Here is a 24,323-nt window from a genome sequence, read left to right on the forward strand (position 1 = left end):
ATAACTCAAAATATAATGGGGATGAGGATATGAAGATTTGAACTTGAGCCATCATCATGGTAAGGGCCCTCTTTCTCTTTAGTAAATCAAGCTTGGTGGACAAAATAGTTTGCTCCTTGATGCAAGATTAAGCAAGTGTTTTAAGTTTTTAGAATAACACACACCTGTGGGCTTGAATTGAAAAAGAGTAGAAATAAGCATAGTAATTTCAGATGTTTTAGAAACCCATTTTTACGCAGGAAAGTATAAGAAACAAGGCATAAAATCAACTAAAGACCAGTTCCAAATTCGTAATTCTCAACATTTAATGCTGATCCACACCCACTAAAGTCTTAAAATTCCTTTGGACAAAGAAGAATCCAATTATGTCATAAACAATGACATTTCAGACTAAACAAGAAAAAAAATTCAAGGCCATGGTGCCTTTTCTTTAACCATTTTTATAACTATCTAAAATTGATTCTGGCATTTCAAACAAAAAATAATATTACACATGAATAACATGCCAGCTTATCACTAAGCAGCTTCTTTCTGCCTGCCTCTTTATATAGACTGTTCTTCAAATCCCCCACTAGGTCTTTTTTTCGATTCATCCTTCCATCCTTGGTTTTAGGTGCTGTTTCAAAGTTAGTTGTTTGGACGGACTCTCATTGGTTGCATCCATATTGTTGTCACGTTAAAAAAAACATACAAAGCTAGATAAACTGACCACACATCTTGATTCTAACATCTATTCCTAAATTCTACAGAAAACCCAAGTATAGCTAGCTCTAGCATGTATTTTATTGCACCAAGCTAGACTTCTCTAGAAGTTGATCTCTTCCGATTAGTCAGTCCTCCATGTACATACTTCCCATAAGAAACTTACACTCAAAAAGCAAAGCTCAGCCGTTTAATTGTAATTTGCAGTATATTTCATATTTTGAGCCAACAAACTTTTGCCAAAGCTTGTTAAAGATAAATGACAAAACCCAGACAAGATGTCTATTATTAAAATATTATTAAGATTATGAATATTTATACCAAAAAAGAAGACCAACGGTAATATCCTATTAGACAACTCGCCCTGCTTGCTCACTTTGGTTACAAAATAAATGATTTCTTTATTGATCTTCCATTGGACTATAAAAAAATAGTTGTTTCTACAATTATCATACATTCCAGTCCCTGCATGGATTGCTACGGACAGATCATTAAGATGTTCAGTTCTTGTTTCCATTAACTTGAGCTTATTAAAGATTTGGCCTGAGATACTTCTGTGGACCCTTTCTTCGCCTTTCTCAGAATCCCATATTATATACTGACTTCACACTGCCTTTGTCTAATTCTTCATGTCATCATTTTGCATTTCTTGTTTATGAGGAACATACATGAGGGTCATTGCACCACAGGATAAACGAAGCATTCTGAGATAACCTTTTCTTTCTTACACCCAAAAGTAAAAAGATACACTCTTGACTCACCAAAAAAGAATTGAAGATATGACAATTTATTTTCCTTCATGCTCCATCCATATCAATAAGGTCAAATCTGACCAAGTCCATATCGAAAGGTCAGGTCAGGTCTGGCCAAATCCACTCGAAACAAAAAGGATGACTGGTCAAATGAATAATGCTCACCATCATTAATTTTAAAAACTCAAAAAAGGAGTTAAGAAGAATTACAATAGTCAATTATTTTGGCGAGAATGGTGGAAACTCAGGGGGTGATTCTGGGGGTGATGGTGGAGGCAGTTGAGATGGCGGAGATGATCCAAAATCTAGATCCGGATAAACACCAGGAGGACGTTCTCGTGGCTGGATCGATAACAATTGTGCAGAGTTTCCCACAGCATCCACCCATCCATAGTGGGGCTCGGCCCTTCCATTCAATACATGATTGTGTAAGTAAATATGCCATGAAATAACTTAGTTTGCAAACATTACAAATACAAACCACCAAACATGATCGCGCCCATTCTTCAGAAATGTTCTTGAAATTAATAAACAGAACACCATTTCCATTTTACAGAAACTAAAATCAGAACTAATATATTAGAAGATAGAACTAAGGTATTGACCAACTTGAAATGGAATTGGTTTATCAAAAATCAAAACTTACTCATAATAAGTTCCTTCTTCAACAACTATATCCCAACTTTCACCGGTAGTGCTTTTACCATATTTATGCACCTTCCTGCAAGTGAACTTGCCATTAGTTGTCTACACAAAATAAATGCTTCCATAGGCGGAGCAAAGCTTATAGTTTACTCCACAACTGCTTGACAAATCTTTATCAAAAGAAGGTTAAATAATTTCCCTAGTACATCAAACACAATCATATTTGTATCATGGAGTATATATATCTTATATAAACAAAAGCTCAAGCATTCTGAGAGAAAAAATCATGCTATTTCTGAAATTTACAATTAAAATTACAGAAGCAAACCAAGATAAAAACTGAACATCAGCCTATAGAACCACTATGAGCCCAGAAATTCAAGCTAAAGAAATTTTCAATTGATGAAAATTTGTTGTTCCCTTTTTAGCAGAAACAACAACAAACAGTTTGGCTATCTTCAAGACATTGAACTGATGGCAGGGAAATGAAACATTTTACTAATAGATTATCAAAAATTAAAAAAAGTGACAAGTTCATGTGATAATCATCAAAATCATGTCCATTTCCTAGGTTGAAGTGAATAACTAGCTCAAAGAGTAGGCAAAAATAAATGGTGACTAAAACAAAAAGGAAAACAAAACAAAATTCAGGGATGGAAATGTATGTGAAGCAGCTTGCATAAGGTTGAACAAAATGCACAGGAAATTTTCCATTTACTTTAGGATTAAATTCTTTATTTTATTTTATTTTAAAAACATTTCCTTACAGAAAGTGCAATACTGCCAATGGATCACTCAAAAATGGCCGGCCATACCCAGGACAGGTAGGATTCACCCAGCTCAGGCATAGGCAATCAGAGATGTTCCACAGCCATAAAGACCATTTTTCCCCAATGTTCATCATGTAGGAGAATGTAGGGTAATGAGCATTGTTTATGTGATTAGGTATTAGTTATTTGGCAGTTGTAGATTATAGTTTTCTACTCGGTCACATATTCTGGTCTATACATGTTAACAAAATATTCACAAAGATCAATGAAGATTATCGAATCATCATTATTCTTTTTTATAGTTTAATTCCTTCAATTGGTATCAGAGCATAGGTTGAAAGGTCCTATGGAAAATTGAATCCCTGGTTGTTAAGAATATGGAGATGTAAAACTATTTGGCTAAACAGAAAGAATGAGACAAGTTGTAAAGGTTGACCCCTGGGTGTAAGTGTTCTGCGAGATATTTTCTTGTTCCCTTGAAGAATTGCTTGGAGCACCTAATGCATGGCTGTTCTCCCATTACAATTATGTTCATTTAGTGGCTGGGCTCCCCAATGAAGGGGAGCGTATATGGTATCCAAGTGTCCTCATCCCACAGGTTTGTAAAATGCAAGGTTGCATGGGTACTCGTACCCAGCCCCTGGGTACTCGTACCGGAGACTTGGAGGCGTATCCCGCACCGGAAACTTGGTTGGAAATATCTCCATAGAGAGGAGACTTCCCACTAACATATCCGCCCATCTCCCACCGTCTCCAAGCCAGACAAAAAAAAAGGAAACCTTAATGTTAAAAAACAAACAAACACAGGCAACAAAATAATCAAAATGTAGTACAAACGGAAGAAAAACAATGCTCAAAACAAATGCAGCTCACAAGGATTTCTTAAAACATTGCAACAACCATTACTAAATTATTATATTACATTTAATGTCATTATATTTAATGTTCAATGTCATTATATTTTCAGAATTTCTATAAATTATTAAATTATATTTAAAAGAAATTGGCGTCTCCAAGTACCCACGTCTCCTATTTTGAAAAAATAGCCATTACCAGTACCAGCACCAGTCTCCAAAGTCTCCAAGTACCCCCGTACCCGTGCAACCTTGGTAAAATGTCATTTACCCTAGGTAATCAGGTCTCCATGTCGTCTTGAATTCAATACTTACCTTTCAATATTTATTGAAATTCTGCAAAGATGAAAGTCTACCCTTTGTTTTCCCCATTTGTGTTAGTCAAAAATTGGTTGCACTGAGGTTTACAAATTCAGCCTGCAAAATTATCACTCACCCAATAATTATAAATCTGCAATTTATAGTCTTGAGGGTCATATGGATTTAAGTTGGTTATATTATGTGTAGTTGAATATTTATCTTCTGCATTATCAAATTGGAATGTCCAAATATAATCATGTAAGCCAATGGTGATTTTGTGAGCAGTTGCATGAAGATAGAATGAAAAGATCATTAGGGTGATAAAAAAGGGGATAACATGCACGAAAATAAAATGTCAAAGCATTGCATATGAAAGGTGAATCTTGGAGAGCCTCAAAGCTTCTCTTATTAGTATATAGTGATTTGGCTGGTTTATTTTCTCATCCATCATTTTGTATACTCCAATATGTTTTGACCTTTATTTATGATCTTTCCGAATACGCCTTGTGTATTTTCTTAAACAAATGTTCGAAGTCTTTGAGTTATTTCTAGACTGCAGAGCATTTGTAGAGAAACATCTTGGATTCATAAGGATTACAAAACTACCCTTAACCCATGTCAAGGATCGTGCTCTGAAGATGCCATGGTAGGGATTGAATCTAAGGATCATAATTCAGACCTTACAGAGCTGCTTAGTGATAAGGATGTCGAACGAAATTCTCTTTCACCTCTCAAAGAGGACTTAGCATCCATTAACAAATCAATGGTCAGTAATGTTTCTAATGATAGTGATTCAGAAGTTACATCATGTATCCAATCTAATCACTGTGAGAACGATAAACAAAGAAATGTGACATTGAAGGTATGGAGAGATGAGATACCAAAGATGGTAAGCAAGGGTAACTTTCAAATTGTTAATAACCCTTTGTTTGAGGTCAAAGCTAATATGTCCTATGATAATCCGCTTTTTGAATTGAATGAAGAAGCTATTTTGGAATCATATAAAATTTAAGGTGAACACAAAACTCAAGGCCCTGGTGCATCTCCTATCAGTGAAGTGTGGAAACAGGCTTGGAGTAGTCAGACAAACCCAAGCAATGCTATCACTAATCATTCTCCAATCAAAATACAAGGGATTACAGTTCAGATCAGGTTAATAAAGAAGATTCCACCTTTTATCAAAGATCAAATGTTGAATGTTTTGAGGGAAAGCAACACTTACCGTATATATCTACACACAATATATTGCCGCATAGTGATGACATCCGTTGATGACCAAATAGTTATTGAACCACTGCTAGCTTTGAAGGAACAAATAATAAAAAATTCTACAAGTACCATTCAGATTTTTATCTCCACCACAGTGAACAATAATTCCTATCAACATTCTAGGAAATCACTATACAAACCATCCTAGAACATTGTGATGGTTGTAATAGAGTGCAAAAACTTGGAATCCTGGAATCAATTGGGATGATAATTTTCTGAAACCTAATCATGTTGCATCAAGGTTTGGGTTCATGTAACATTGGATTACTCATAGGATCACTACTATGGGCATTCAACCTAACTACATTATGATCAAATGGTGCTATAACCCTTGGGACCCAGGAATTTACATGATGAATAAATTTCATAGAATGATAAAGTTTGACAAATCTGATGAGTTCATTGGGCAAAGAGCATGTGCTGGAGCACTCTACAGACTTAATTGGGATTCAGGAATTGTCATAATGGTTTAAAAATGCTTGTGGGCAAGCATCTTCAACGAGGGGAGACCCTGATGTCCCCATCCTTTATATAAAAGCAATCTAGCACTAAAACACGTGTGATCAAGGTGTGGCAGACCGTGGACACTTCCAAGAAGTTAGCAAATAGAAGTAAGAGTTGTACATAGCAGTTAATAGTTCAAACAGTAAGGTTTGTATATTTTTTATGGTAGAGCCAGTTGCATTATTTATAAAATATAATCCTGTCAAGGAAAATCGTCTTATTTACAAGACTTCACGATTTTCATCAAGCATCTTCATAATACATTAATTGAAGGATAGACAATAAGATGGGTTGTTCAGATTGTTTACCATAGTTGATATAGATTGAGCACAACACTGACAGCCCCATACATATGTAATGTCCCCATTTTTTGGAGGCAGAATAATTAATTAATTTAATTAATTAAGTTGTCCTGAATGATGATATTTCTTAAGGATAGCTTAATTGATTATTTTAATTAAAAGTATTAAGTTAATTATTTATAAAGTTATCAAATAAATAAAAATTAAAAGGTAACTTTATATTTAATTAATTTAATAAAGTGACTTAAATTAATATTATATCATAAAAGTCACTTAAGTGAAATAGTATTAATAATATTATTTCTAGAAGCTTCTCGAAAGGTTGGAGAAAAAGTATAAATAGAAAGGTCAGCTATACATTTGATCATCCAGGATTTGATATTTGATTTGGAGTTCTTGTATGGACAAGGAACCAGTTTAGGTTTCTGCCATTATTGAGGCTTTGGGAATGGAAACTTTCATAGGTTAAGCAATTTTGAGGCTGTCAAACTATCAGCTGAGACTATTGCATTTGTGGAGGTGATAATTCAGTCATCTCATAGAGCTAATTGGTTGGCCAAGGGCCAAGTTTTACTGGAGTTGGTTTGGAAGATTCGGAGTTGGGGAGTCTTCAACGATTTTGCTTCATAAGTGCTGATTACACCTACCAGCTCTCTGAGTTATACCTCAGTCATTGTTTTCAGACTTGCCACAGCTGAGGGAGAGCCACAATTTTGTTCATAGAGGCCCATAGTTGCATCTATTTCTTCCAATAGCTGGAGCACTCACCCTGTTAAAGGAAATCGAAGGTTTTTGAGGTGTGAAAGCAGACTTAGAGGCTGCCAATCAATAATTACTGACTGAAGAACTTTAGAACAGGGACGATTTGGGAAAAGCCATGATTTGGGCTTAAGGAGGTCTCAGTCTTTTAGATATTGCTTGCTTCTTCAGCTACCCCTTTGGGGCGATTTTGTAACCAGGTTCTTATCATTGTTTCCATGTCAATTTGGTCTCAGTAGTGCTGCTGTAGATGATTTGATGTGAGCAGACACATATATATAATTCAAATCTAAGTTTGTATAAGGAATTGCATTCAATAAGGAGTCAGTTTGGGAGTCACATATTGTCACATATTTAATGAAATAGTTGTAGGCCACTACTTAATGTTATGTCTATAATGATAACAGTTTGCATGCCAAGTGTTTATGAAAATGTCGCTTGGCTGTAGGTGCACATTTGTCATTTGAATTCATATATATGCATTGGAAAATATCAAAAAGAAGTCATTCATGCATTGAGTTCATGGTTTAGATATTATAGAAATTGTTTGCAAGCATTTCTTATGTTGGTGTCAATAACACGCAACCATATCAGACTGATAATATAGACCAGCAAGCTAGGAGATTGTTTGTGTATTGTTTGACAATATTCCTTGAGCTATGAACATCAAAATTTACATCAGACCGGACAAGGGATATTACAGTGGCATCAGAGCAAAGATCTTGATATCTTTGGTCACTTATAGTTACAAGCATGGCTTCATCAAGTGAAAGAGATTTAAAAGAAAGGATTTACAAGGCAGGAAATAAATTAGAACATACATCTCCACAAAAGGAGGTTCTTCTGAGTACTTTGAGGAGGTAGAGGCTTGTTTATGCAAGGTTGGACAAGATCCATCCGAAACAATGCAACTTGCTATAACTCCATTGGTATGTTCTTTGGTTAAGCCACGACTTATGAGACATCATGATGAGGTGATAAAACTTGCAACTATCTAATGCATTAGTGAAATTATGAGGATAACAGCCCCTAATGATCCTTATGACAGCCATATTGTGAAAGAAATACTTCAGATAATGGCGGCAAGCTTTAAAGGTTTGGATGACATCAAGAACGCTTATTTTTCTAAGAGGGTAAAACTACTTGAAATATTTGCAAAGTTCAGATTTGAAAACATTATGATATCATTGGATTGTGTAGATATCATTCGCAAGATGTTTCATATATTTTGGAGGGTTATTGATGAGGTTCATCCTAGTAGCGTGATTACTTCTATGCAATCCATCATGTTTTCAGTTATATATGAGGAGGATGATGCAATTTCTCAACTTATGTCAAATGACTTATGGGCTGTTTGGAAAGGTGAGCAAGATGTGTCACCCATGGCACATGAATTGTTAAGGAGATTGGTTGAACAACATAAGGATAGAGATACCTCACCTATGATATGCAAAAATTTATATGATGACTATGTTAGGCATGCTGATATAACTCAAGAGGATATAAGGACAGCCTTGGGGAATGAGTTGTCTACATCATCTTTGCAAGAAGTTTCACTTGAGACTACTACATTAGAGGCCCAAGATATTAAGGTGGATGTGAAAAATGATCCTTTACCTAATGGAGCAGCCACTAGTGATTTGACTACGCATGATGGAGGAGACACTTTGCAATGGCATGATATCACCACTGATTTGTTTGAGGACAGCAGCATTATGTTCCATAATTCTCATGAGATTGCAGTCCTTACACATGAAAGAAATTGTGAAGATGAGTCTACAAGTATGGGGCATGAAGCTTGCATTGAAGAGGTACTTGCAAAGGGCGGAGACTTTACACAATGGTATGACAACTATTCTGATTTTGATAACAGCAATCATACTTCTTTACATCAACATGAGGTAACCACATCGTCACACAAGGAAGATAGTATTATGGAATCTTTCTATGATAACACTAAAGTTGTGGGCGATAAACATGAGGAAGATAATATAGACTCAAGCCTCAAAGGCCATACAATTGTTCATCATTCCAGGAGGAATTCAAAGGCAAGGACAAACAAGTTGAAATCAATCCCTATTTTTTGTGCACGGCCAGCAACAGTATGTCTTCACTTTCTCATGATATGGCAACCTTTAATTATGGAAAAAGAAGTGACATAAGTGTTACTATGGTTGGTACACATGATGCAAGTAGAGGACATGGAAATTTTGATGTTACATTTCATTTCGGGACAAGTTTCAGGCACTTTGGAGTAGTTGATATGGAGCAGTCCCAAAGATTGATTGATGGATGACTAGAAAGGGCAAAGCAAGCCAAGTTGTTGGTTCAACAAACCAAGCTCCATCTTCAACACATTCATGACATTCAACACTCGATAGAAAATGACAGGCAAAGTTTGTCTAATTCTGGAAATTCTGTTGAGGTTGAACATTCCTTGGAGGGTAATGAAGGCGACCACAATCCATCTTTGGCTTTGTTACAATCATGTCCCCTCCTTGATCATTATATATATCATAAATGAAATAACTATTATTATTAATTAATTTTATAATTACCAAAGAATGATTATTTGAAACTTAATTATTTATTAAATATTATTATTTAAATAGTATTTATTTAAATAATAATAATAATAATATTCTTGAAATATTCCAATAAAATAAATTAATATTATATTATAAACATAATTTATATATTATAAATTTTAAACATAATTGTAAACACAATTTATATATTTAACTTGATATGAACGATTTCACCCATATAAAGGTAGTTAGAAGATGGCAATCTGTTACACAGTCGTTCCTCAGATTAACATAACAAAGACAGAATTAACATACAATCAAATATGCATAAGTCTGATTCATTATATGAATCAATTTACTTAAAGTTAATTGCCATTGAAATAATAACTGTGAAAGACCAATTATTCAAAGGAATGATTTGTTATAAGAAGACGTGGATTAGTCAATGCCACAACTCATGAAAAGATTACATTGATGATTGCTAATAAATAAAGATACAAATATTAGTTATGCTTCTTAATTGCCACGGGATGATAAAGGATGTGTTTCTTCGATGATCAAAAGGTATGCCTCATAATTTAAAAGCATATATATGAAGATTGAAAGTGCAGAAAGGAGGGAGGGAAAAATGATGAATCAAAAAGCAATGTTTTACAAGTAATACGTATGATTTAATTATGTGCAGCAAAGGTATTTCATAATGCACAGTGAATAGACCAGACTTTGGGGAAATTCGTGGGAATATAAATAAAAGAGGTATATGTATATTCTGACAGTCATAGTAAGTTACAGGCAATAACATTCTTGTACTAGGTGGTATGCATGGAGATGTGCTTAATATGTATGCTTAATATATGAAGTCCGACAATGTTCTTATGCAGAATTTAATGAATAAAAATATTAATAAATTATAATAAATAAATACTGATAATTGTATAATTATTATTATTATGATATTAACTGAGAAATGCTCTATAGATGAATGTCATAATAATAGTATATAAATACATAATATATATATATATATATATATATATATATATATATATATATATATATATATATATATATATATATATATATATATATAAAGTAATGATTTGATCAGACAAATCAATATTATAATATAAATCAGAAGAACTCTTAAGTTAATATCAGGAAGAAGAATATGTTTTTTGTTATGACTGTCTGTGTTTAAGAAGTTGGGAAAGGAAATGTTCCTAATAGGGGACATTACAATTGATTTGATACTTACATTAAGAACTATGGATGTTTGATAGACGAACAATTTATTTATTAATATTTAATTGATTGAGCTGTGGAATATCACTGATTTGATACATGTTAAGGTGGAATTGTCTCCTAATATATTTAGTTTGAGTCATAAGTATCTTGAAATTGATTAATTATGGCTAAAGCATCCCTAAACCCATGAGAGGACATTACAGTTACCCAGTTCATATAATATGACAGCTATTTACTTGTTGGTTGGTGATTTAATCTTCTTAGATTCATCATTGATCGATGGCTGCCCTCCTTGGGTTCCCATTGCACATTTTTTGGCATGGTTCACATCAGCTATTGAGTTGATACAGCAAATTCAGTTGGTGGTGTTAGTGCTGGTGCTACAAGAGCTGATTGGTGATAGCAGGGACATTACACATATCTTCCTTTGGGATCCAGGTGGAGTAGAGTTCTTCTTTACAGCCGAGATTGCTAAGGGACAAACAATTTCAGGGACGACGGACTGTAATATCCCCATTTTTTGGAAGCAGAATATTTAATTAATTTAATTAATTAAGTTGTCCCAATTAATGATATTTCTTAAGGATAGCTTAATTGATTATTTTAATTAAATGTATTAAGTTAATTATTTATAAAATTATCATATAAATAAAAATTAAAAGGTAACTTTATATTTAGTTAATTTAATAAAGTGACTAAAATTAATATTATATCATAAGTCACTTAAGTGAAATAATATTATTTTAATATTATTTCTAAAAGCCTCTTGAAAGGTTGGAGAAAAAGTATAAATAGAAGGGTCAGCTAGACATTTGATCATCCAGGATTTGATATTTGATTTGGAGTTCTTGTATGGACAAGGAACCAGTTTGGGTTTCTGCCATTATTGAGCCTTTGGGAACGGAAACTCTCATAGGTTAAGCAATTTTGAGGCTGTGAAACTATCAGCTGAGATTATTGCATTTGTGGAGGTGATTATACAGTCATCTCATAGAGCTAATTGGTTGGCCAAGGGCCAAGTTTTACTCGAGTTGGTTTGGAAGATTTTGAGTTGGGGGAGTCTTCAACGATTCTGCTTCATAAGTGCTGATTACACCTACCAGCTCTCTGAGTTATACCTCAGTCATTGTTTTCAGACTTGCCACAGCTGAGGGAGAGCCACGATTTTGTTCATAAAGGCCCATAGTTGCATCGATTTCTTCCAATAGCTGGAGCGTTCACCCTGTTAAAGGAAATCGAAGGTTTTTGAGGTGTGAAAGCGGACTTAGAGGCTGCCAATTAATAATTATTGACTGTAGAACTTCAGAACAGGGGCGATTTGGGAAAAGCCACGATTTGGGCTTAAGGAGGTCTCATTCTTTCAGATATTGCTTGCTTCTTCAGCTACCCCTTTGGGGTGATTTTGTAACCAGGTTCTTATCATTGTTTCCATGTCAATTTGGTCTCAGTAGTGCTGATGTAGATGGTTCGATGTGAGCAGACACATATATAATTCAAATCTAAGTTTGTATAAGGAATTGCATTCAATAAGGATTCAGCTTGGGAGTCACATATTGTTGCATAATTAATGAAATAGTTGCAGGCCACTACTTAATGTTATGTCTATAATGGTAACAGTTGGCATGCCAAGTGTTTGTGAAAATGTCTCTTGGCTGTAGGGGTACATTTGTCATTTGAATTCATATATATGCATTGGAAAAGATCAAAAAGAAGTCATTCATGCATTGAGTTCATGGTTTAGATATTATAGAAATTGTTTGCAAGCATTTCTTATGCATTGGTGTCAATAACACGCAACTATATCGGACTGATAATATAGACCAGCAAGCTAGGAGATTGTTTGTGAATTGTTTGACAATATTCCTTTAGCTATAAACATCAAAATTTACATCAGACTGGACAAGGGATATTACAACATAGATCAAGTGAACAAATATGTCCAAATGCTACTCATCCTTTCATATGATCTGGGTTTTCAGTTAAGTGACATCAAGTAGGCAATCTTAATAAACAGTAATTTCACATATCAATGTGACCATAAGATTACATTTAACATCAAGTGAATCATTTCGTTCATCAAGATCATCAACCATTGCTTATCAAGAAGGATCGGATATTGCAGTAAATAGTCCATTGATGTTTCCATCAAGGATATATTAGCAGCAATCTTCATAGAAAGGAGATTGAGGATAAACAAAATAAAAATTAGAGCCATCATTATCGGCTGACAAAGAATTATGCCGAATAATGATAGACTAATCACCATTTAGTTGTCTACTAAGAGGTGCAATTACCATGAAGAGTTCACCAATTAGGCAGCGATTAGAACAATTAACAAATGTTCATGAAGAGATACAACCATTCGATTCTACAAGGTATTTAATGAGGATTGATCTGATTCCAAGATCAGCATCGGATTTTGTCTTTTATTTCTATTTGCATCCATTATTGGATCTGCTCAATTGAGCATCTGACTTTGGCATTACATTAGGATGTATACTTCAAGTGAGAAATCAGAAACAGCACCACCTGATTTGCATATTTTCAAAGACCATCAGACACAGCAACATAGCATCATTGCTATCATCAAATTAGGAGGCTCTTAGCATATCTCACATCGATACATCGGAAGACCAGAGATCTCTCTATATTGCAGATTAGATCATCTTACCATTGTATAATTCCCAAGGTTATATCAGATACAGCAGATATATTACATCCAATCAATAAGTTACTATTTGCAGATTATATAATACTTGTATTATCATATATTTGATTATATGTTTCAGAATTAATATATAGTCGTTCTATTAATTATTTATTATCAGCATTCATAAGGATTTTGTGTTTAGCGTTATATCAGATACAGCAGATATATTACATCCAATCAACAAGTTTCTTGCAATTGATTTTTGAGTTAATTGTCCCAAATTCTTAAGAACTAACATAAGGGGACATTACAGAAACCATACTTGGGAATTAGTCCGCCTTACTAAGGGAAAGAAACTTGTTTGCTGCAAGTGAACCTATCAAACAAAATTTGTTGTAGATGGGTTGGTTGGCAAGTATACAACTTACTTGGTGACCAAAGGATTATCCGGGTTCCTCGGATTGACTAACTTGAGACTTTTGCACCAATTGCCAAAATAAATTGCCCTTACCATAGCAGTAACCCACAGCTGGGAAGTTCATTAGATGTATCAAAGAGTGTTATCTTCCACAGTGCCCTTCAAGAGGAAATGTTCATGGAGCAGCCACAAGGGTTAGTAAGGGATTCCTCACTTGTATTACGTGTTGGAAGTCTCTCTTTGGCCTCAAACAGGTCATATCCTAGTATCCCTAGATAGACTCATTCCTCCTATCAATTGGGTTGACACAGTGCCATTTTGATATGAATGTTTGTGTTATGCAGTATGTTGATGACTTGAACACAAGGAGTCACTCATCCACCATTCAAGAAGTGAAGACTGCCTTTCATGATAGTTTTTGGATATTAAGGGTGAAACAAGAGGTTCGGTGCTCTTCACTCTTGGTTGATGGCACTTTGTACCAACAACTACTTGGGAGTCTCATCTACTTGACTCACATAAGAACCAACATTTCATGTGTTGTGGTCATGATCTCTCAATTCATGTAGGAGCCACATGAGTTGCATAAGAAAGAATATAAGTGGATTCTCCACTACATTCAAGGTACTCATAGTTATGGGATTTAGTATGTAGTGAGTGGATTTTGACTTGGTGGGAAACACATATTCAAATTGGACAAACAATTCTCAGAATCATACTACTTCAAAATTGCTTCTAACTTAGTTCCGATCTAGTTTGTTGCTAGTAGCAAGAAGCATTTACAATTACTATTTCATTTACAGAGGCTAAATATCGAATTGCAATTAATGTCTCTACTCAGACCATTTAGCTTCAAAATATTCTAACTGATTTTTGTATTCGATTCCAAAATCCCGCATTATCATTTGAGAGTGCAATATAAATCTCAAGGAATCTAGTCCACTAAAGGACTAAGCACATTAAGATACATATGTACTACATCCAAGAGTTGACTCGTAATTACATCATTCATCTTCAATATTGTCTAGCATAAAAGAATATCACAATTCACAAGCCCTTCATTGAAAGCAAGTTCATTTATTTGCAAGCTTTGATGGGGTCATGGCGGGTGTCCAATATGGGGTGCTTCTTAGTCCTTTCATTTTTCTCTTCTTATTTCGGGTGAGGGTAACCTATCATGCTTCATTTGTCAACATGCATATTTTCACCCACCTAAGCTATGCTTAAGAGGGTGCTAGTGTAGGTAATATTTCCTCTTCCTAAGTTTTTCTTACAATTTATTATGCTTGTTTATATTAATAAAATGAGTTTAATCAAGTGAATAGGTTGTTGAGGTATCATCACCCTACAAGGGAGTTATATTTACCATTTTAGACTGTTTGGAGTCACCTCCTATTGGTTGGACTTGCCACCTCAACCCTCACCTTGAATCTATAATAACTCACTGCCTGGCTTGTATTTTCGCATTTTTTTCTTGCAGCTTCTCTTTGTGAGCTCTTTATGCAATCTTGTCATCACGGCATTTGCACATCTCCTGACATCTTTGGACTGTATTTTTTATTTTCATTTACAATTTCATAGCTTATTTCTCTCTTGAAAAATTCTTGGGCTATGCATTTGTTTCAGATTTCTAACGCTAATAGCAAGTAAATTGACCAAGGCTGCAAAGAGGGCAAAAAATTAAACCATGAAGTGCAATTTCTTGGCATGAATAATCCTTCTAGCCAAAAGAATGTCAAATTGAAATTAATAGTTGTACCAATTGATAATTGGGCAGCCGAATCTTTTGATAAGGTAACAGAAAGAGTTATCTAACATAGGAGTTGGCCATTGGGAAGTTTTAGAACTCCCTTAATATATGAGTTTCATATGGTTTCAATATTATTTTAGCTTCAATAGTCAGTTGTTTTTCATATTGCTTTTCCACCTTCACTCTTTGCCTACCCACCTCTGCAAGCATTGTTTATGTAGCTTGCTTTTGTCTCATAATTAATTATGTATCTTTTGCTTGTTCTATGGGTTGGGGCCTTGTATTACAACCCCCCAAAATTAACCAAAAATGACTTTTTTAAAGAAATTAAATGGTATAATGATCTACCTTTCTAATCCCTATAATGTCCCCTTTCAGATTTACTTTAGCTTATGCCCTAGAACCACAATTGCAACAAGTTAGGGTTAGGGTTAGCTTCCTTATCAAGTGAAATATCTTCTTTAAACAATAAGGGCCCGGATTTAGATCCCGCAACCATGACCAAGGATTCACATACACATATATCTCTCCCATTATTAGGCTTAGATAAAAACATATAATAATCTTTAAATCAACACATACAATATCTATATTACTTCTTACTATTCAAACATATTAGGGTATGGGTGAAGAAGCATGATAGGTCCGCTCAAAGCCATTCCACACTAAGCCCAAGAGCGTGATGGAAAGCAACATGGACATCCACTCGAGGTATCCTACCTAGTGGGGTGCTTGTACCCACTTTCCCTATCCATACTTCATCTCCTAATATTAATAGCCGTCATTATAGAGTGAGAGAGGAGATCGTAATGGAGGTTCCTCGATTGTCCTATCTAAGCCCAAGAGCGGACCTTTGGTCCTCTTTGCCCTGGTAGCAAGCAACATGGACATCCACTCGAGGTATCCTACCTAGATGGCAATCCTCATGATTTCCCCCTTACACCTCCTTCCTTCTATACATGATGGGGGTTTACAAACAGATTTATTAATCAAACATGCAATTTATATTCAATCATACATATATGTATGTAAGAAATGAATATTGACAATTAATGCATAAGCTAGATATATACCACAAGAAGTATTATTCAGATTATTAGATGCTGATTATAACAGATCTGAATAAGATTAGTGAGAGTCTGATCCTAAGTATGTGTCTGCTGTTTACACATTTCTGATTCTGATTATTGTTCCTTGTTCGCTGATTGCTGTGATTGGTTCTTAGTCGATGATCCACAAGATGTATTATTGAATGATGACTGATGATTTTTCTGATTGATGATCTTCTATCTCCTTGCAACGCAGCCCTTTCCCATTTATATCTCATTGCTCCCTTGAGAAGAGGCGATTCTTGTGAGGAGTCATGCCTCCTCTTATTTGTTAATTAATTATTTAATTCTTCCTTTAATCACACCCTATGGTTTTGCTGTTTCTTAACTAATTTGTTCCTCAAACCAATCGGATCCCTCTCCTTATGAATGCTGTTTGTTAATAATGGAAATCAGGGTTGTGAATTATACGCTCTGGTAAGCCAATCTGTCCACCGTTCATTGTTTGTTTTAATCAAATCGTTGCAATCCCTTAATGGATTACACCTTTCTTAACTTCCCATACGCTGCCCTTGGTTTATTACATATTGTTTCTTATTTATGGTTCAGTCAGCATATCTCTAATGAATCATACGTGATACGAATCTGATGGCTTGTCTTTTTGAACGCTCAGCATATTTCCTCGGCGACTTGATTTGAATCCGCCGGTACATTTTCTTCTTGATCATTTCATATTGGATCTTCTGCATATTGAAGATCAATTGCTATTTTGAATCATTAGTAAAGCCCATTGGTGCATCCATTATTGTTCATCTACGCTAATGTTTGCTTGGGATCAATAGAGAAAATAGTTAAGTCTTGTTCCAATACAATTTTCTCTTATTAACAATGGTGTGGATGAGGGTGTCATGACAGGGACATGACAATCCCATAGATGCCCCATAGCATCATTCCACTACAACCCCGTGCACATTTATTTCCAATCATTTTAAAATCCAATCCATGTGATTCTACATACTACAACTAGAAAATGAGTCTAAGTTTGCAATCTACAAGTGTATCTATTCCACTAAATAAATCAGTTGATCACAATGATGCTTTTCAACACAATGTTGTGTAGCCTAAGCAAAGGGGTCTAGTAGCCTAAACAATATTCAAATAAGATTCACAAACCAAACAGAAACAACAAAAATTCATATAGTACATGTTATTCTACACTCAAAGGCTTACAATCATGCTTAGAAAATTGCCCTAATTACTGCATATAGATGGAAAATGGCATAGAACTATTCTACACCTAAAAACAGATGAAACAATTTAATTGTCCTTTTGGTTATTCTATTGTCTTTCCTCTATTCTCCCAATGCCACTTACTTTGTGTGGTCATTCTCTCTTCTCACAATTTACAAAATTATTTTTCCTTTCATTTATAGTAATGTGTTTTTTATGCACCTTAAACACAGAATAAAATATGAAGGTATCTTATCCTCTCTTGAACAAAGTCTCTCAAATGCTATGCTTCGCAATCAAATGAGACAACTCCAAGATTCCAAAATGTCAAGTCTTGACATGTGGATAAGCTCAATGGTTTGATATGATTTGTTGGGTTCACAAGGGGACTTATGTTGAATGCATGAATGTTTGAACATTGCTGGAACTTGGAACTAACTTATCTAGCAAAGAAAGAACAAAAGGAAAGAGTTTAGAGAGTCTAATCAGTAATCTAATCTTAGGAATGTAGGTAGTAGTGAATGACTTGGTGAAACTCTACTAGACTTCGCTTTGACATCAATGAACAACTCCACAAAGCTAGTGTGATCTTCTAAGGTAAATATATGATATTCAAATTACCACCAACAACATAGACACCATCAAGGCAATGCATATCAATGTATGAATAGCAATTGAAGTTAAACTTGAATAAGGATTTCAGTTGACCACACAAGGCAAGTTTACAATCAGCAAACTGCTAGTAGCATGGATATGCGAATTTCACCATTAATCATCCACAAAATATTTTATTCAATCAACCAACATTAAAACAAATGAGAAGTAGCGACCATGCAACATGTTGAATCAACATACGAAATTCACCATAACTTCAATGAAAAAACAATATGTCTCTTGCAACAAAATCTTGGCAACAATCTTTATCTTCTCTTCTAATCTACTTCTACTCTAACTTCTAAGTCCTAATTGCCTTAGCAACTATTCTTCTAGTCTTCTAGCATTAGTCTTTTACGAATGAGAGAGCTGAGCCCTTTTATAGAAGTCCCATTTACAATGAACAGCTCAGATTGATTCATAATCAATGGCCAAGATCGAAAGGTGAAACCCTAATTAGGGTTTGTTACAACCACCATTACATTGGCCAATGAGAGATGAGAATAGGTAAGATAAATAATATTTGATGTAGTGCCTGCCACGTGTCACTTAGTCCCTCCTTGAATGAATGCTGACTTGGAACCCTTTGATTGGACGAATGGTGATTGGGAAGCCACCTCAGCTTGCATTGTAGACTTAATCAATTTGCCTTGAACATTCTTTATGATGTTTGGAATTCCTTGTGATACTTTGCATTTCATCCTTATGATGTTAGGGGGTTTCTTGAACTATTTCCTCCTTAACGTTCTTTGACTTTGAGATCCTTTGATGTAGTTCCTACTTCATAATGTGGAATCCCCTAGTGCTCATATCTTGGATTTATCTTTCTTCATTTGTTCACCAACATGGTAAAGCTTTCTTCATGTTTGAGCTAGTCCTCATCTTTGCTTTTGAAATCCTCTTCCAATCCTTGAAATGTTGATCTTCCTCATTCGCACTTGCGATGTTGCCCTTTCAATATGCTTGTAGGGTCTGTTGAATTTGAACCTTGATTCCTCCTCATAGCATTGTTTGAGTTTCTTCATTCTTGCATTTCACTTGCTCGTCATCTTGGAGCCGATCCTTCATCATTTATTGCTTTGATGTGTTGAGCCCTTGGTATCCCTGCAAGCTACATCCTCTTTCGCCTCAAGCCTTGATCATCATGCTTCCCTTCCTTGTAGCAAACCTATAAAACAAACAAATATCAAATCAAACACCTATGAAATGAATGAAAGCACCATCAATCCTTTCACCACATGAGAATGGGAACTCGATTCCCTTAGGGACTCATGAATCCTTAATTCCTTTTGATCTTTAATAGCTTTGAACCCTTAATAGAAAATCGAATCGCATGGGGACCAATTTCATGTTAAACTAAGTCTTCATTGGTTGCAATTCGCTGGTGATAGGGACTACTTTGTCATTGATCCTTACTTGAATTGATTTGTCCCTTGGTGGAGAATCGATGGGTATAGGGACGAAGCATTTTGCACATCCCCTTTCAATCTCTTTGCAAATTTAGTCCCCAAGTGGAGAATCGGCCTTCATAGGGACTATTTAGTGCTTATCCTTGTTGCAACCCCTCATTGATCCTTGAGTGAAAAATAGAACCTCACTTTGTTCCCAACCTTTGTCCCAACTTGTGATAGGTAATTTGAACAAGTAATTTTCCAGAATTAACTTAGGTTCTGATTTCAATTCATTTTCAGACTTATTAGCTTTCTAGAATCAGAAAATTGGAACTATGAAAAACCGAAGGTCTCAATCTAACTTTAGAAATTTTGCCTTAAGGAGACCTGATTTTCAGATTTATGAAAGGTCTGATTATGACTTGTAAATCTGAATTTGTATTCTACCTCAGAATTTGGAGTGATGTCGCAACCAAATTCGCCACCTTAACTTGGTTTCTGAGTGTAAAAGTCTGAAAAATGTCTTGAGAATGTCTCAGAAGTCTGGAAATTGCCTCCCTAACTCAGAATGTGAGATGATAGGTCTGCGTAACTTGGTTGTCTAGGTCTCATCTCTGAGTATGAAGGTCTGATACACAATTCGAAAATCGTCCTTTATCATCCAAATGCTACTCTCTTCCTTTGGGCATTTCAAGTGGCTGATGCAATCTGCATTTGTATGACTAGGATGGATGTAATTTTCCTAAAGAAAATGTGTCTTGGCTTGCAATGGTGTCTTCCTTTATGTGCTGCAAGATATTTCCAAGGTGGCCTCTTCTCCCTTGATGCCTTAGGCGATCTCAATCTCTCTTTCTTCCAACTCACTTGGCATCGAATCAGCAACTTAACGATTGTTTTAATGCTGTGACAGGTATTTTACTCAGCATTTCACCTCTTGTTTGCACCAAACAGCAAATGTGGGATAAATAAATATTAAACCAGCAAGGTAGGAAAAATCGATGGGCATAAGGACAAATTTATCCTTAAAACACATACATTACTTTTGCTCACCTACTTGCATGTTTATCAATTCTTACCTCATTTGTTCCACTCCACGATAAATGTAGGATAAATATAATGTCATATCAGCCTGGTGGAAAATTGAGGTCCATTGGGACACATTCCCAATGAAATTCAATCATATCCTTGTAATTATGCCCTAGGTGGAGATTCAATCTCCATTAGGACACTCCATTCTTGTTGTTTTCACATCACCTTGATCATTTATTCTCCAAATGGAAAATCAATCCTCATCAGGACACATATTCTTACTTGACTTGCCTTGTTTTGGTCACTTTTCCTTCAAGTGGAAAATCGTGGGTCATTAGGACTCTCACTTTCCTTGTGTTTTTCACCTCGTAAGCCTAGTAGAAAAATGACCTCCCTTGGGACACTTAATTTCAATTGTTTTGTCCCGAGCGGAAAATCCTTAGTCATCGAGACTTTCACAATAATACCTTCATTTGCTTGTAAACTAAGTCCCGGAGTGGAAATTCGACCTCCATTGGGACTTTACTTGTCCATAACATTCAATAGGTAATTTGATGCTCAAAATGAGGTGGAAAAACATCTTCCATCAGGGGACTTTGCTGATTTTGACTTACTGCTCAGTGGAAAAACGTCCCTCATTAAGAGTTAGTTGATTTTCACGCTTTTTAAGTCCAAACTTACACAATTTCATTAATTCATGCAGTGGAAATTCTATTTTCATCGGGACTTTATGAATTTTCCCAAGTTCTCAAGGGTGGAAAATTGATGTCCATCAAGACTTTGTGCATTTTTGGGCCCGCTTCACCTCTTAGGAATGGAAAACCAACTCCTATAGGAACTTTTTACTATTTTCACACAAAATTCACATTAGTTAGCAACATTTTCATCATTTTTTGCTCAAATTTTAAGGCAAATTGAAATTCAACACTTAGAAGGATAAATTGACATGCTAAGGCAACTTGACACCTGTTGATGGTGAAAAATGCCTTGCTACATTTTAGTCAACACATAATAGAATGCCGTGTATATCCTATTCTCTCTTGGATAAGGAAATCCCTAGTGCTATTGGGGTTGATCACGAGACATAACCTCAAGGTTCATTTTGTCAGGTCTTGAATGGCTATGGATACCTCAATGTTGATGTGTTTTGCTGGTAGGGGTAAACACAAGGGGACTTATGCCTGCTGTGAAGATAAACTATAAAACAGGTTCTACAAGCAACTTTAAGACTTCACAAGCCTTGCATTCATCAGATATTCAATATTCATGACGTTGTCCTAGATATTTTGTAACAGATTTTATTAAAAATAGCAAAAGGGAAGGGTAGAGAGATTAATCTATCCTAACTAGAACAGCTTTCAAGTTAGTAGACAGAGCCTTCCAAGAAACCAAGCCTTGCTTTTCCAAGTATTGACACAACTAAGCAGAGGCTAGTGCAATCTTCAAAGGGTTCCAATAAATTTTTAAATTGCTAACTGCATATATTGAACTCTAAATATACATAGCATTTCAACATAACATTCAGCAACCGAACTAAGATTTATATATGTTCAGTCTAACCATACACAGGAAATAACACTCAGCTAACTCCCAATGGTATGAACAAAAAGCTCTATCAAATACTACCTTAAAGAAACCATTCCATACTAAAAACGCAAAAACAGAAATAAATAATGAGAAGAACGAGAACCATGCACTCACATGAAATTCATACACAAACTATTCTTCAATAGTTTATGTATTAAATTTGGCACAGTTTCAACAACAGTTCATAATCTTCTTATAAAAATGGGAGAGAGAAGGCTCCCTTTTATAGATTTTCAAAAACTAGATGAATGGCGAAAATTTGATCCAGCAAATGGCCCAGATTCATCCATACCTAGTAAAGGATGTATTCCACATCCCAACTAATTTTACAACAACCAGCCATTAAGTCCCTTCAAAAATTAAACTACACGGAGCTCAAGACAAAAAAGGGTACTTTTCTTGTTGAGGAAATAAAATAACTTTTGGCATTGTGTTTTATCTTTTGTTTTAGCCCCAAATGGATATTTCCTTTTTACAATATAAATTCTTGTTCATCATTTAAGTACATTTTCCAAATATTTGCCTGTTGCTTGCTCAGCCCGAACATATTCTTGGAATTTCTTGATAATTGGCCTTATCTCTTGATCGGGGGATACGGGAGTGTAACTAAATGTGTATTGATAGGTCTCAATTTGGTCATCTATCATTCTTATCTGCTAGCTCCAAGCCTCTTTCATGATGTCATAGGTGCGCATTACAACACATGGTTGACTTTAAAAAATGGGGTCTTATAATTCCTCAACTAGCTTTTCCAAAGAATCCTTCATGTGTCGATGTTCATCTCGAGATTCGTATTGCCGATCATATTTTGCAAGAGGTCGGCACATCTTTCTCTGAGGTGTTGAATGGTCTCTTCACAATCCCCCCACCCTTTATCAATAGAGACCATAGTATCTCTCTTGAACGTTAAAGCTTGATACCATCCCTCAATGGTTTTGAAGTCATGTGGCTCTATAATTAGATGAGCAAAATGGGAATCTTAGTAAAGGTCCATACTAAGGCATTCAAGAGGGGAAGTGTAGCACAGGATGATTTGTAGAACTCATCAAAATGCTTCCTGAGGCTCTCTATGGATTGGATATTCCTATCCCATCCCTCCTAAAGGGTCATCAACTTCTTAAGCACATTGTTTCCTCTTTCGGTTAGCTCCTCGAACTATTCCCTTGTTATTCTAGCATTGGCCCTCATTTCTTCAAACTCAGTCGTTGTTTTCTATGCCAATGTCACAAGAGGGACATAAGACTCTTCGGTTCACTACAATGGTCTGAGCAAGTGATCAACGTACTTTTCAGACTGTTCCGCCTGGGTTTTATACATTTCCTTTTCCTCCGTCTCTTTCTTCAATCGTCTTAGTATTACCTCGAAGGAATCCCATAATTCCTCAACTTCTTGTTCTTTGGTTGCCCTTCCCATCTCTACTGATAAAATGTGGTGATCAAAAGACATTACATCCTCGATTGATTTGTCTGATGGTGGAACAACATGTACGACCCAATTTTACTGAGCATCCCTAGTTATCTTCCAGAAGGTCCTCGGCTTCTTCTCCTTGACTTGCGGTTGTCCTACTCGAGCAAATAAGTCCTCAAGACTTAAGGGTGGCCTCACTGCTGTTTTCTCTTCTATCTGGGTCTACAACAATACAGGAGGTGCAGATTGGCTAGAAGTAACAACAATTTCCTTCCCCTGCTCTTCAGAAGCTGCAACTAACCCAATTTTCACCCTCTCTTGCCCACCTAATGAAGGTTGGTTTTCATCAGTATCTTGCTCCTTTTCCTCTAGTCGAGCTTTCCCCGACTTCACTCAGTAGCCACTAATGAATCTTGATGTCTTGTTGTTCTCCACCAAGGTCGACTTATGTCTGTATCCTCCTCTTTGTCTTTTGATCTTCCAGGCAGGATTTCTCCTTCCTCAATTTGATTTGCCGGATCTTCTAAA

General features: G+C 35.5%; 1 protein-coding gene across 2 annotated transcripts in view; it reads right to left on the bottom strand.

Moving 5' to 3' along the window:
- Positions 1-962: 962 nt before the first annotated feature.
- LOC131067463 (protein EARLY STARVATION 1, chloroplastic) overlaps positions 963-24,323 on the bottom strand; it is a 193,259-nt gene continuing 169,898 nt past the window's right edge. Inside the window, exons 10-12 of one of the 2 annotated variants that reach the window (XM_058002488.2) lie at positions 2,101-2,175; positions 1,665-1,860; positions 963-1,530 (exon numbers count right to left, since the gene is read on the bottom strand). In XM_058002488.2, the coding sequence (XP_057858471.1) occupies positions 1,674-1,860; positions 2,101-2,175 (262 nt within the window). In that variant the 3' untranslated portion in view covers positions 963-1,530; positions 1,665-1,673. Of the gene's footprint in view, positions 1,861-2,100; positions 2,176-24,323 lie in introns of both variants that reach the window. The other variant, XM_058002486.2, reaches the window with a different exon arrangement.

This window comes from Cryptomeria japonica, chromosome 3 (genome assembly GCF_030272615.1).
Source record: "Cryptomeria japonica chromosome 3, Sugi_1.0, whole genome shotgun sequence".
NCBI lineage: Eukaryota > Viridiplantae > Streptophyta > Pinopsida > Cupressales > Cupressaceae > Cryptomeria > Cryptomeria japonica.